Source organism: Seriola dumerili, unplaced genomic scaffold (assembly GCF_002260705.1).
Source record: "Seriola dumerili isolate Sdu_G_001 unplaced genomic scaffold, Sdu_1.0 BDQW01000378.1, whole genome shotgun sequence".
Taxonomy (NCBI): Eukaryota; Metazoa; Chordata; class Actinopteri; order Carangiformes; family Carangidae; genus Seriola; species Seriola dumerili.
The window spans coordinates 1,617,422-1,632,572 of NW_019174633.1; the positions used below are offsets into that span (position 1 = coordinate 1,617,422).

The 15,151-nt window shown below is 42.1% G+C and overlaps 1 protein-coding gene across 1 annotated transcript; it reads left to right on the plus strand.

Moving 5' to 3' along the window:
• The first annotated feature begins 721 nt into the window (after positions 1-721).
• ube2ql1 (ubiquitin conjugating enzyme E2 Q family like 1) lies at positions 722-10,160 on the plus strand. The gene is made up of 2 exons (XM_022760943.1): positions 722-1,382; positions 10,029-10,160. Exons 1-2 carry the CDS (start codon positions 1,029-1,031, stop codon positions 10,158-10,160), a joined length of 486 nt encoding a protein of 161 aa, XP_022616664.1. The 5' UTR covers positions 722-1,028.
• Positions 10,161-15,151: the final 4,991 nt, after the last annotated feature.

Genomic DNA, 15,151 nt, shown 5'->3' on the forward strand with positions numbered 1-15,151 from the left:
TAATATCGGGTCTGTGTGGGCAGGAGGAGACGCGTAAGGGGAAAATCTATGGTGGTCTTATGATAAGGACTTACAGTTTATGTTTGATGTGTTACGAACGCCTGTAGAGATCTTATAGTCACCTTCATTGGTTATTTTTATTCTCTATGATGATACAGTACATGCATTTTATCCTTCAATACCCTGTCTTGTAGCCTGTATGGTTCCCTCTGTGATTTTCCTACGGCATATTCCTGCACTATGGTATAATGTTTAACGTGTAATTACAAGATCACCTCCGTAGTTCTGCGTAATGCATCGTCCTATCATGGAACAACTGCAGTCACAGTCATGGTGTCGGTCCACTTGCAGGAAAAAAAATGACCAAATTCCATTGATCTGTTTTGAGCATTTATTTTTGGTGTTGTCTGTCATCTGAACTCGCATTTATTTGCTGTTTCATTGTGTTTGATTTTTAGTCGAGCTGATGTCGAGATGATGCACTGAGGAGAAAACAGCTCAGGCTCCCCGGTAGTGTTCATCCTGAGGCTGCAGTGAACGGAGGGGGGATTGCGGTACAACAAGGTTAATAATCACCATCAATAAAGGTCGTCTCTGTGAGCGGGAACCGACTTGAAAGGGTGAATCTCGCCCCTGTGCGGGGGGATCGGCGGAGAAATATAGATCTATAAAAAATTATGGCCACCCTACTGCGGAAGATCGGTCTGATCCGTCTGCACGACCGAGACACCGAGGACCCAAAGCACCACCAGGGCTCGTTAAAGGGGACCAAAGGGAACCAGAAAAACAACGCCAACAAACACTGTCAGACCGCCAACGAAACCAACATCCTGAGCACCCCGGAGATTAAGGCGAGGAAGCTGGACCAGCACGGCAAGGACAAGCCGACCGGCAAGGATAAGCAGGGCAAGGATGCGAAGGAGAAACAGCAGACGGGAGGAGGCGGGAGTAAAGCGACCAGTGCCTCCTCGATAGCACCGCTGGCGCCTCATCGGCAACACTGCACCCAGGTCCGGACGCGGAGGCTGATGAAGGAGCTACAGGAGATCAGGAGGTTAGGGGACAACTTCATCACGGTGGAGCTGGTGGAGGACAACCTGTATGACTGGAACGTCAAGCTGCACCAGGTGGACAAGGACTCGGCGCTGTGGCAGGACATGAAGGAGACCTGCACCGAGTTCATACTGCTCAACGTCACCTTTCCCGACAATTTCCCCTTCTCGCCGCCGTTCATGCGGGTCCTGACGCCCCGGTTGGAGAACGGCTACGTGCTGGATGGCGGGGCCATATGCATGGAGCTGTTGACCCCCCGCGGATGGTCCAGCGCCTACACGGTGGAGGCGGTCATGAGGCAGTTTGCAGCCAGCCTCGTAAAAGGACAGGTGAGGGGAGGAAGGGGCTGGTGGGTGAGGGTCCTTGCTTGGAATATCATCACCCACACGACATGTTAATCATCTCTGCTACCTTTTATTTTAAGCCATGACACGCACTGGATATGAGCAATTCCATTAGGCATCCATGCGTCATATGTAATTAACGTGTGAAACTGCTTTTATGCACATACAACATATGTCCACCATACAACACATGTCCACCATGCCACGACTTTTAGTCTATGGTCTATATGAAGTTTTAAACCATTAGGTTATTTCTTTTAATTCAATTAATTAATCTCATCTGGCAATTATAAGCTCCTGAATCAAGTGTCATTTTTGGACACCAGTGGAGAGATCACCAGTGGAAAATCCTGAAACAAGTGCATCCAATTAGGTTTTACTTTTTTAATTTTTTAAAGAGGAATATCATTACAAGAAAGAAATATTTGGTCAAATTGGCTTATATTCTGTATCTGTAGACTATTTACAGCCTTTCCTATCACTGTGTGAGCTGTAGGTGCTGCACTGTAATATCTCAGACCTCTTGTCTCCTCACCTGCCCTCCTCTCTGCTATGAGCAAACCCATGATTGTGAATATTATTAATCTTTATGGGACTTTATGGCAGCCATTTCATGTAGTGCAACGCTCAGTATCTCGATGCCAGCTCCTCTCTGCAGTCCCGCTTTATCACCTACATAAATCAGCTTCCTTTGACAACAAAAGACCTGCTGCCATGCAACGGAAAAGTCCCCATGCAGCTTGTAATGCAGTGTCACAATAGCTGTGCTCCTATCAGATTATTATAAAAGGGGAATAAGAGAAGTATTCAACACGTGCAGAGTGTGATAGAAAAAGCTGGGATGGAGAAACAGATGAATAAATAGAGACAGCAGGTAGCTTACCTACCAGCAGTCCTCAATGACTTAGACTGACTGGATTATGTAATCCTGTCAAATCTGTTTTTCACATCTTCAGTGCACTGCAGCAGCAGCAGCAGCAGCAGCAGCTCCTCTGCATTTCCAATGGAAATAGCTGCATCTCTAAATGCACTCCAGGCTATAATCGTTTGACTAGATTTTTCTATTTTCCACCCAGATAGGAAAGATTGTTTTCTAATGTGTTTTTTAATGCTCACATTTGTCTCACTTTCCAGTCATTTCATCCGTAGAGTCCGCTTCATGCACCTCACTCACTCTCTTTTGACGTCACAGTGTGACGGCGCTGTGGCAGGAGACCTTATGTAAACTGTCAATGGATTCTCCTGCCCAACCTCAGTGCTTTTTTTTTTTTTTAGCTTTGATGATATAACTTAACATTATTCCCGAGTCATCTGTGGTCATTAAGCATCTGCTACCAAGAGAGGTCATGCAAAACTTGTACCCAAAGCAGAGAGAGAGAGAGAGAGAGAGAAAGAGAACGATGTGTGTGTGCTCATCTTGATTTGCTGCTTGAGGAGATGAGCTAGCGGCTCTGCAGTGCTCCCTAATTATGGTGCAGTGTCTTCCATCTCCAGTTTGCTAATGGAAACAATATTGATTAATTATTCCTGTGTGTGTGTGCATCTCTTTATCTCTTTGTTTGCCTCTTCTGTGGGTGTGTGTCTACACATGTGCCTGCACGCGTTTCATGTCCTAATTTTCTCGACGATGCACTTGTCTCTCATGCATCATGACAAACAGAGCACACACAGCTATATATAAACCTAAACACACACACACAGAGAATATATCTATTTGCACCGGGACCCTGTGACAATAGTGTCCTGGCTTGTTTAGAAGCTCCCGCACTATTTTTAGTGTGAGAGGATACATGCGGTGACACAGTGGTGAGGTGAAAGTCAACAAAGCTACACATGTCCTCACCAGAAGATGTGAGGAAACACACACACACACACACACACACACACAATCACAGAGGTGAGGACGCGGTAAGGTTTTAAGTGGTTTGACAGAAGTAAAAGCGATCATTAGTCTCCTTCAGATACTTCTCATTTTAAGATAATCACTGTCATAGAGCAATCTATCTTGAGTGGCAGTAAATTTATCCCAGGTGTGCAGTGGTAGAAAACAGTGTGGGCAAACTCAGCATCAGGTTGAATACAGGCACCTTTGTAGCATGAGCCAGTCTGGAAATTGATCTGTGTTGCTGTATTGTTGTCTTTACAGCAGTGTTTGGAAAGTACATCAGTGTCATTTCAATTATGGTGCATTTAATACTGAATATAACCTGTTCCGCTCCTGTCACTTTGCACTGCAGGCGCTTCTAATTAGATTTCTTTGTTGATTTCTATAAAAAAAAAAAAAAACTAAGGAATCCCACCAGTTATCAATCACTTGTACTGACAAAGTTTTTATCTTCAGACCTTTATTATGTAAAATTCAGTGTTGTCATTTTTGTTATTTCATTATTATTCATCTCAAAATATAAACCACCTGTTGTCAAATATAGCTTGAAATGAGCAGCTATCAAGAGCCATTAATAGACACCTGAAGGAAACAGATGTAACACAAGTTTCCTGGTGGATTTTTGACAGTTTTTTAGCCTAAATCATTTATTTATCAAACATGTAAAACATTCCCTGGTGTCAGCTGCTCAAATGTATGTAAATTTGTCGTTTCTCTCAATTTTATAAAAATTGAAAATTGAATATTTTTGCATTTAGATTTTTATTCAGACAAAAGTCATCTTGTGCTCTGGAAATTTAGGTATTTTTTTTACTGTTTCATTATTGTTCAGTTGCAGTCCTGGATCCATATCTAGAAACAAAAAAACTAAAACAAAATTATAAGGGTTTTCCATCGATACAATGTGTCACTTAACTAAAGATTGGGGATTCACATCATGACATCATCAGGTTATTTTTACAGACTAGGGAAAGTCCCTCCAGAGCCACATAAGACATTATACACTTGGTGTCTGAGGTGTCTTCCTTGTGATGAGTAAACTGACCTTCAGGTGTAAGATCCGTAGAGTGCCCCTTTAAAGCTTCCTGCTCTCAGTGGTGGAGTTCACTGTTCTGTTGAAGTTCATTTTTACACAGTGTAAAGAGTAAAAAGACAAGAGGAGCCAAGACCAATGACATAAACCTAACAAAAAAAAACCAGAAGCATTAGCCTTTAATGACCCCGCCATCAGTCCCATCAGCACCCACGGGGCTCTCCTTACTGATCTGATGAGGATGATGATGACATTGATCCCTGTTTGTTTATCCTGACCCCTTTAAGCACATGTCTGTGTTATGCAATCCCTCCACCGACCCCCAGAGCTGCTTCCCAACATGCACTGGGGCCTTCCCTGCTCTGCCCATTGACTGATCTCCATTCACACGATTACCCAGCAGCCACTTTACACGAGTGTGTCCCTCTCAACGAGCGAGCGCTTAGCTGAAACAGATAAACACTGACATGGCACTGTACAGGCTCAGGGCATTCGCTCAACTGAACCAAGACACACTATGCGTACACACACACACACACACACACACTCTTTTGTTTGCCCATTCTTACCATCATGAGCAGATATTTTTACTTCCTCTCTTGGTCCTTCTCTGGATGCATCATACCGAGCCATTCTTGTAGATGACTGCAAGCACAATGGTGCTAATTAATGCTCAATTTCCCCTTTTCAAGATGGAGTCACAGATTTTTGTATTGGCTCTTAAATCAATACACATAATCAGAAGCAAATCTTCGCTTTCTGTCTGACTCTTATTCACACACTCTTTGTCTCTGGTCTTAATCTGTATCTCTCTGTTTCTTTATCTCTCGCTCTCTCTAACATGAAAAAAACCCGCTGTTTTCAGCGTATACAAACACAGTTCATCTAATTTGCTCCTTCACACACCCACGGTCCGGTCTTCTCCCCACAGGTAACAAACCAATGAGAAATTGCCAGCTATTGTGTGTAAAAACAAATACATGGTGTTCACAGCGATTGGTTAAATGACAACACTGTGTTCAGCCAAGGGTACATTCATCCCTGCCATCGATCACCGTGGTAATCACACCTCTTTAACAATGGCTTATTGCCATAACAATATCAATCCAAGACAGCGGCCGCCATTTTGAGGTGGTGACAGCTTCCATATGGCGGGATGTGAAGATATGCATGGATAATGAGGTTGCATGTGATTTGAAAAGAGAACAACGTATCCCAGCTTTTCGCCAATGCTCTCTGACAGCAGCCAACCGGTGCATTATCTTTGCTTGTCAGCCTGGGTAATCTGTATTACAGGCTTCTGGCTGCGCAGGGAGGCTGAGCAGGTTTCAGACAGCCCTGCTTAGGTGTCACCCAGTCGGTTTGTTTTTCCATGTTAAAGGCTCGGTGGATCAGTTGTTTGAGAAAAGAGGAGGTTGTCTTCTAATGTGGCCTTGTAAAAGAGAGGAACAGAAAGTACAACCCCAAGGGACGCTGCATGTCATAAATCTGGATGAGTCACTCATTGAAACATGCATGCAGGTTTTCAAAACAAGCTAAGAAATTCCCACACAGAGGGAAACTTTATGTGTTTCCAGCACAAATCATCTTCAATAATAATGTCATTGTTTCCATGGTGGAAGTGAGATCAGCTGTGTTCTGCTTAGTTTCAATTGTCTGACTTCATTTGAAGCGCTTCATGTATCAAATTCAGTATGAGACTAAAAGACTCATCATCATCTAAAAGACCCATGATCATCACTCATCATGGAGGATTGATTTCAGTATTGAAAATATAAGGGGAAATGATAGGACGAGCGCCTCAAAATTTGTCTGTCAGTGAGACAGAGAAACAAAGTGAGAGAGAGTGTGAGTGTCACTAAGCTCCACAGTGAAATGAGGCCAGTGTTGCTACAGGAATGGAAACTGTAACCCTAATCTCCAGATCATTCAATGTTATCACCTCATCTCCCTTTATCCCCTGCAACACCTTTGACCCAAAATAGCAGAGTACGCAATAGGACATACTGATCATCCATCAAATGTCACGGGAGTGGAGAATTAACATTGGGCTGTGTTTGATGTATCTCATTGCACAGGGAGGCACAGTTCAAAACAGGAGTCCTAAAAATCCACTTTTTGTTAAAGAAGGTGGAAAATTTAAGCAAATTTAGTGCCCATGCTTTGTAGTGATCTACGGATCTGTTCTAAATGTTGTGGTGCATTACATATAATAACTGTTATCTTGTTTAATCTCTCTAGTCTTTACCTAAATCTTGTATTTAAGCTCTTGTTTCGCCACACTGAGGCAGACATTGTTTAAAATAAGTGTTATTTTTTCAGCCCAAGGGTGAACCAGTGTTTTACAGCGATACGTTTTCCAATCCATGTTGCATAAAACACATTGTAATAGTATTTTCAAATACAATACGACCAGGATGTACCTACTGTACATAGGGCTTAGCGGTAAAGTGGCTGAGGCATAAATATGAAAATATTGTAACATATAAATGCTCAGTTCCAGTGATACAACAGCCACTGTTAACCACACAGAAGCAAACACACAAACAAAAGGAAAGAAAAACACCAAAAAGATGAATAAATACCACAAGGCCAGCATTTAACATTTCGCTAATGACATCGTAACAAGCTACGCCAAGTTCAGAGACTGTAAAGTAAATAGCTATAGCTAGTCAAGCTAACATAGCTTATTTAGCACTGAAACAAGCTAGCAACTCATCTCAAGTAGTCTAAGTTCAGTTCACCCAAAAGAAAACAATTGTACATTTCTTGTACATTACATCTACATTTGAGATTTCTTTCAAGAAAATGGAGGTGAATGGAATAAAGTGTAAGCTAGATATCAATAGGCTAGGACCAGTAACTAATTGCGTGCCATATAACCCGTTGTTTACACTCAAGTTTTTATATGGATTAAACAAACAACATATGAGGTGTTAATTAGTGAGCTATAGAGGTGCTGGCAGGTGTATTTTGTTGCCTTCGACAGAGCCAGGCTAGCTCTTTCCCCGTTTCCAGTCTTTCTGCTACGTTAACCCGAAGCTAACAGGAGCTAACCAGAATTCGAATAGCAACGCTTCACAAAATGTGAAATTATTCCACCAGATAGAGAATGAAACAGATTGAAGAGTTGATCATAGCTGCGTGTGTATCACCACATAACAATGGCTAACTCTCTGTGTCCTTAGCTGTGGAACAGTGGCCCCATTTATCCAGTGGCAGAAGCTTAAAGCTAAAGGATTAAAGTGCAGACTGTAATAATATAAGGGTTTTTACCTGTACTGCAGTGCAGAATGCAGAGGAGCTCGCCATGTGAAAGAATTTCATTAGTATTGGTTTCAGTGAAGCGGAGTGTCCTCGGTGCCATTTTCTCCCTGCCAAGAAACGTTTGGGTAGAGGGAAGTGGTGCAATGTTACAGAAGGTGTACAAACAAAGACAGTAAAATACCTGACACGCTACCCAGCTGCAGGGTAGTGCGTCTAGTGAGTCAACCACAGCTCAGATATAAGCTTTAAATATAGCTGCAGTATGACCAGTGGACAAAGATGAACTGTGCAGTCAGATCTGTTTATCATGACCTTCCCTTTGTGATGTTTCTGTATTTCGGAGGTAATATTTTTAAAATGTAAAACGATCCAGTTCAAACTCCACTGAATCATGCCTCTGTCATGGCCGTGTATCTGAGTGTTCGTTTTTCAAAATGAAGATCGTTGTTTCTTTTTCTCTTCATCCTCCCACGCACTCTTCTTCAGGGAAGACTTAGCACGGCTGCCAACAACAGAATAAGCAGCTTTATCGTCACAGGCAACACCCCTCCCCTCCCACCCCCATGTCATCCCACGTTTATTATTAGAACCAGTGTGCGAAAGAAGGAGGATTTCAGCAAGGTGGCACCTGGGTGAAAATGTCACGGTTCTCCGAGTGAGACGTTTATCACGCTGAGCACGAGAGGGTTAACCTGCTCATTTATTTATTTATTTCTGTCATATTTACAACCTATTCATCATTTAAATGCAGCCAGTTCTGCTCTTCACTTATCTCCCCATTTTCACCTGAGATCTTAAAAGCCATTTTCCTCCCTTTAAACATTGATCTAATGTTGGTCAACCTGCATTCAGATCACTTGTCCTGTCGACATCTCACCCTGCAGCTGTGCATTCACCATCCAGTTCACCCATCTGCACATGTGGGCTGGGTCTCTGTCATCCTGTAGCTTGTCTGGAAACAGGTTTTGCAGAGTGATCTTGACAAGACCACCGACAACTGTGAACAAGAGAACCATCTTTCTTTTGATCTGACGATGCATATCCAAAACAGAGAAATAATATTTTGACATTTGCTTTTCTTTTTTTTTTCAATTTTCACATAATATTCTTTTTGAGAAGCGCCATAAAGAAAAATCAATGACAGTATGCCAAAATTATTTCTTTCCTCTTGCTTTAAGCTTAAAGAAAAATGGGCTGAAAGAAGTTGTATGGAAGATCAATTTTCTCCAGGATTGTTTCATTTTCCCACAAAGAAAAATTATGCAATTAGAATTATTTATTATTTATATAATTGAGCAGATTATTCTCAAACTGCAGCCTCTCCAATGTGATAATTTGCTGTTTTTCTCTATTTTATATCATTAATCAAAAAAGATGTCACCTTTGGCTTTAGGTAACTGATGGCTATTTTACAGTCCAATCAATTCATCGAGTAAATAACTAGCAGATTAATCAGTTATGAAAATAACTGTTAGTTGTCACCTAAAATTTGACACACAGTGGCTTGAAAGTTGAAATGAAGTTGATTTTGCAGCCATGCAGACACAACCATAGGGCTTGAAGACAGCCTCTTTCTCCATTAGTCTCTTTGTTTTGGCTAAACAAAAATACATCCATCACCTAATGGCAGAGATCCCAGATTTAGATCATCACCAGCATCCAATCAATTGTTCTTTGGCCCAGGACATGTTTGTCTGTCCAATTTGGTGAAAATTCATTCATGATTTGTTTTCTCTTGATAGACAGCCAGTCGAACAAATGTAGTGTGCGAAAATAGCTTCTCTTGAAGTCGTGCTTAGTATTTTTATGCAGGGCTGTAGCCAGGAGTTTGGAAACACTGAGGTCATGAGCCCAACTTCCCCATTCTTCTCTAGCAAAATCTTAGTCTAGAAAACATCAGAAAAAAGTAAATTATCATTATTTATGTTCTGTTGTATTTTCTTGAAATTCTATCCACCTACACGATGATCTAAATGCTGCTTAAAATAACTCTACACTGCCAAGAATATAATTTTGTTGGAGATACAAAATCCCTGTATTTTTTTTTTTTTTTATTCATCTAATTTTTTATATGAGACTGTAAATAATATCAGAATCAGACCATTAAAGGAATAGTTTTACAGAGATAGACGAGAATATTGATACCTCTCTCATCTTCATCCATTAAATATGAGGCTACAGTCGGCAGGTGGTTAGCTTAGCCTAGCACAAAGACTGGAAACAGCTAGCCTGGCTTTGTTTGAAGGTCACAAAATACATTATTATTGTCACCTACTCTACATAAGCATAAAATAACCAAATACAAATGTGCGCAGAGTCCACAAAGACTAAAGACATTAAGGAATAAGTTCACTTGTTTTGATGGCTTTAGTATTTTTTTTTTATCTCTCCACACAACCTAACCTCCGTCGCTTCTCTCTCTCTGTATCTCTGTCTCTCCTCACAGGGACGTATATGTAGGAAAGCAGGGAAGTCCAAGAAAGCGTTTAGCCGTAAGGAAGCCGAGGCCACCTTCAAGTCCCTGGTGAAGACCCACGAGAAGTACGGTTGGGTGTCCCCACCCGTGTCTGACGGCTGAGTGCTCAGACGCCGACCCCCTGACCCCCGCGCTAGCCGGACAAACCCAGCTAGCCCCGACACGCAAAACGACACACCACGCTAACCCAACAATCTCTCATCTTTACCTTTTTGGTGTTTCACTCGAGTTTTCTCTTTTTCAGTTTTGTGTGTCTGTGTGACTATTTTTTGAAATTTTTTGTCCTCCATCTCCACCAAAACTCTCAGAGAGCAGACACACCATCGTCATCGTCACTCCTCCACCAAGAAGCGACTTTTCGGAGATTCTTTCCCCCATTTTGGAAAGGCCTGAGAGGGAGTTGTGTGTGTGTGTGTGTATGTGTGTGTGTGTCTGAATGTGTGTTTGTGTGTGTGTGTCTGTCACTCCATCGGACATCAGCTGGGAGTGTGTGCACGTGCATCGGAGTGTGCGTTACAGTGGTGGATTTCTTTCTTTTTGTTTTTTTGTTTTTTATTACCCCAACGCACACCCATGCACGTGCAGTCGGACAAATCAAACAGTGTGGACTTCTCCACCCATGTGAAAGACTACTAAATGAAGGAGACTCATCCCCCCCTTCTCCTGTTCTCACCATCCCATCCTCTCCTCTTTTTCCATCCCTTCGCTCCCTTCCTCTCTTTAGCAATGAACTGGCATTACTTCCCACGTCTCTCTCTGTAGCTGTCGGGTCATTTACATGTAAATGAAGCTGTTAATGTTTAATAGACGGGCAGCGCACTGGCGTTTATACTCACTCATTCACTCCTTCATTTCCCCTTTCTTTCGACTGTGCCGTTGCTCACAGTTCAATGCAACATGAAGATTGTAATTTACGTGGAGCTGTGCTCTCTCTCTCTCTTCTTTCTCTGTCTCTTTCTTTAGCTCGCTCGTTCACTTTGTTTCTCTTTCTTTCTCTCCGTCTCTTGTGGCTAAATTTAGAGCTCACTGTTGCGTAGATGGATATTGATTTCTATTGGAGAAAAAAAAAGTCACATGTTGCTTTATGCAGAGACTATGTATGATAAATAGAATGACAGTCAATCACCTCTCTTTCTTCCTCTCTCTACTCTCATGTTATCGTGTGTGTGTGTGTGTGTGTGTGTGTGTGTGTGTGTGTGTGTGTGTGTGTGTCTGTGTGTAGGAGAGGAAGAAGACTGTAATTCCCATGATTTAGATACCAGATGGTACAGCTGAAGGCCAGGCCTCAGTGTGTGTGTGTGTGTGTGTGTGTGTGTGTGTGTGTGAGCAAGGGAGATAACCCTTTAAACAGAGAAAAATATGATTTACTGTGAATGACACTAAGGCCTAAAGGGAGTGCTGTTTTTTTTTTTTTTTGCTAAATTACTTGTTGCCGTCTTGTTCCACTGTCTGTTAGCTCCTGATTATCACTGTAAACACGTGTGTGGCTGTGCGTGAATATCTCCGTGCACATAGCCTCGTCTCCGATCCATTTAAATAACTTTAAGTCAGTAGAAAATACACTTCGGACATTTAGCTATGCTCGAGACGCACACACACATTGAGTTCACCGACACACACACACACACACATATACACACCTGCGGCCTTGATGGCGGCGGTAACCACCCAGAAATGAAGACGGTGGATTGGAGTGGTACTTTAAATGAGTGTACGCTTCACCGCACGCCTGATTGATGTCTGCTGAGAGAAAGGCAATAGGGAGAGGAGAAGAAGAAGAAGAACAGAGGGAGAGGAGGGAATCTTGAGCTTTGATCACTACTGGCTGCTTCTCGGAAATGTCAGGCGGCTTGCAAAATGGCCGAAGACGGATATTATTTGCTCTACCCGCTGTAGTTACTTAGGAGACACAAAGTTCCTGAGTTCCAACCTTTGAAAGGACTTTATAAATATCTAATATTAGCTCTGGCGGGTGCAGCAGCATCATTCTCAATCAATTGGGCGCCCACTAGTCACATACTATCTGTCCGTCCAGTCCAGTGGGCTCCTTGTGTATTTGTTTTGCTATCTGCCAGTTAAATGTCAGAGGGAAAGCTGCTAATTGGTCTGACATTTCGGCAGCGCGTCATTAGAGGAGAGCAGTGAGAGCAGAAGGATGGAGGATGTCAAACCTCCCGCTTGGCACTGACATTTTGTCACTTTCCGCTCCTGCCCTGTTTTTTTTTTTTGTTTTGTTTTTTTTTGTGTATGTGTGTGAGAGGGGTTGGGGGAAGTAGGTAGGGCAGACAGTGGGTTAGGTGAGGGGAGGCAGGGGTATAGGAGCAGCTCGATGCCAGTCAGTCCTCTCAGCAGGCCCAGACGTAATCCTGGAGCAGGGTGTTTAAACCGCTGAGCTGACGCCAAGCCGCGCTTGCCAGCACGCCACATTTGGACCGGGTTGTGCTGCATCCCAAAGCCCCTTCCCCCCTTATGTTGCGTTTGTGGTCAATAACAATCGTCTGTCTGTCTGTGCGTGAGTGCATGTGTGAGCAAATATGTGTGTTATACTCCCATCATGAAAAAGAAAAAAAAAAAGGGAAAAAACAACAACAACACACCATCTGGTATGTGATCATGTACGAAAGCGTGTTAGTCCTCTTTGAATTTGGCTAGTCATTTCAGGGTCGATTGTATAGTGATCTCTTGGCTTGTCAGCGGAGAAAACTGTAAACTGAATTATTATTAAGACAAAATATCTCAAAAGCTCAGTGTTTGCTGGTTTCAAGAGAATAATTTTGTGATATAGTTTAGATTGGTAGTTTGCAGACACTAACTGGGTGAACTGATTATGTTGTATTATATCTGCATGTGATACGTGATTGGTAGCTAGCTACTGTATATCTTTTTTCAAGAAAAGCAAGAAAAAATATGGGGAAAAAAACAAAAATGCAAATGCTTTTCTTTTCTTGTTTTTTTTTTTGTTTTTTTTTTCCTTTTTTGGGTTCTGTACTGTATGTATTTTTTTCTTTCTTTCTAAGCGTCCCAAAAAATGTCACATTGTGTTATATGAATGTTTGTGTTTTAATTTATTTGTGGTTTGCCAAAATGAAGATTTGAAGCATGTTGCAGGTATTGTCACAAGAAAACGAGAAGAAAAAAAAAAAAACCTTACTAAGAATGATAGCCTATGTATTTTGTGTGATGGGGGAAGGTGTGTTTATTTGGGGGGATTTCAGGGAGTGAAAAAGGACAAAAGGTTGCAAAGCCTCGAGATTAAAAAAAGGAGTATTTCCTTTATTGGGAGTGCATCAAAGTGGAATCAAGAAAATTCCTACGCTCCTTTGAATACTTACTAGTCCCCTCCATGATGTCACTACTGTCCCTTCCCCTATGGTCGTGCTCTAGACAGTGATTTGGCTTGAGGGTAATGCAGTCAACACAAAGATCTGGACTAAAGTTCCCCTCAGTCGAAGATCTAGGATCAGTGTGACTTCCCTGTGCTTCAAATCTAACTCGTTAAGGGAATCTGACCTGTGATCAGTAACTCTGGGCTACTTCGTCGTCCCACTCCTGACTTGAGTGTTTGGTCGAGACCGAGGTCTTAAAAGTTCAAAAGGTGAAAGGTCGTTGCAAGACCAAACAGGAATGTGCAATAAAAGTTACAGCTTATTCAAACTCTGCTGATTTGGTTGTTTTGTTTCATATTGGCGTTACGAGCTATTGTCACATCTGGGACGCGTCTGAGCCTCTCTGCTACACATGCATATGTTTTAATGACCCACTTCAGGGCTGCTGTGTCCTCTGCCTGGCCCCTGCACCGTCCTACTTTCATTTACTGCAGTCAATAAGACAGTGTTTCGAACATCCTCAGTAAACACAGGCTGTAATCATCTGTCCCTGCTCTTGTGCTTTTATCAGACAGCCTCCAGCCTGATGGAAACACAGTGTTCCCTCTGCTTGTGTGTGGAGTGGTCCACTAACAGGCGCCTGTGTTGCGCCCGCTGACCCTGGCGCAACACAGGCGTCTGTAAGCGGATGTGTTAAAAAGAGTGTATGCACGGGTCATGGGGAGAGATTAAGGATGGATTCCAGCTGAACATAACATTCAAACAGTTAAGTGGAGCTAAAAGTATTTGTATTGTTAAAAAAAAAACATTTAAAGAGAAAATCAAGTCTTTATCTAGTTTAATTTATATAGTTTTAGGTAGTTAGAAGTCCAGCAGGCAAGGATGACATCATCCAATCAATGTAAATATCAATCATGATTTTGCAGACCGACTTTGGCCCAGTGACAACTGACATTTCTGGTGCATTACTTTTACTCCTAGAATAAAGTTGATGGGTAAAATGTAATCATAATTGAAGAATGGTGGACAAAACTTTGAAGAAAAACCTAGGCTGATTTATCACTGTGATCTATACTGAATTACACATAGTCTAATATATATGAAGAAAGTTTTCACTTATTTTACCTGAGTAGACCTCAGGACTGAGTGGGTGTGTAGAGGACTGATATTGTGGGTTGTGCTCCCCTAAGTTGTTGCACCTGTTTGGACAGGACACATCCTAATTAGTGCATGGTGACATCAGGTACCTCCACCCACCTCCCTCCTGAGCAGAGGACTAATGAGGTAACTGAAAACCACCTGTGTGAGTGTGCAGAGCATCTAAAACCAAACAAAACTGTGATGACAGAGTGGGAAAGCTTGATTTTCTTCTAGAGAAAAGCAGGGTTTTTTTTTTTCTTGTGATCCAGCACATTTGAAGTAAATGTCACCTGATTAAGTAGTTTGAACAAGGAAGTATTTGGCAAGATCTAAATCCAGTAACGTTTTGTTCGCAAAGACATTTTGAAAGGTCCCAGGAGGAAAAACACAGGTGTACATTATAAAAATTACCGATGGCTGCATTCCATTTAGCTGCTTCGTTAAAACAAACATTGTAAAAACCGACACGTTGCGGTTTTATCATGGGTAAAGTAAGGCCATGAAAACTGACACGGATACACACTCTAACATCAAAATTCAGTCTTTGTCAACACCTGTTCAGCAGGTGTTAGACAACACTCGTATCTTCTGAACTACACAAATTTGCAAAACCTAAATGAGCAAAAA

Coding starts and splice junctions, on each gene's coding strand:
- ube2ql1 (XM_022760943.1), top strand. CDS start 1,029: ATGAAGGAGCTACAGGAGATCAGGAGGTTAGGGGACAACTTCATCACG. Junction 1,383..10,028: donor CCAGCCTCGTAAAAGGACAG/GTGAGGGGAGGA, acceptor CTCTCCTCACAG/GGACGTATATGTAGGAAAGC.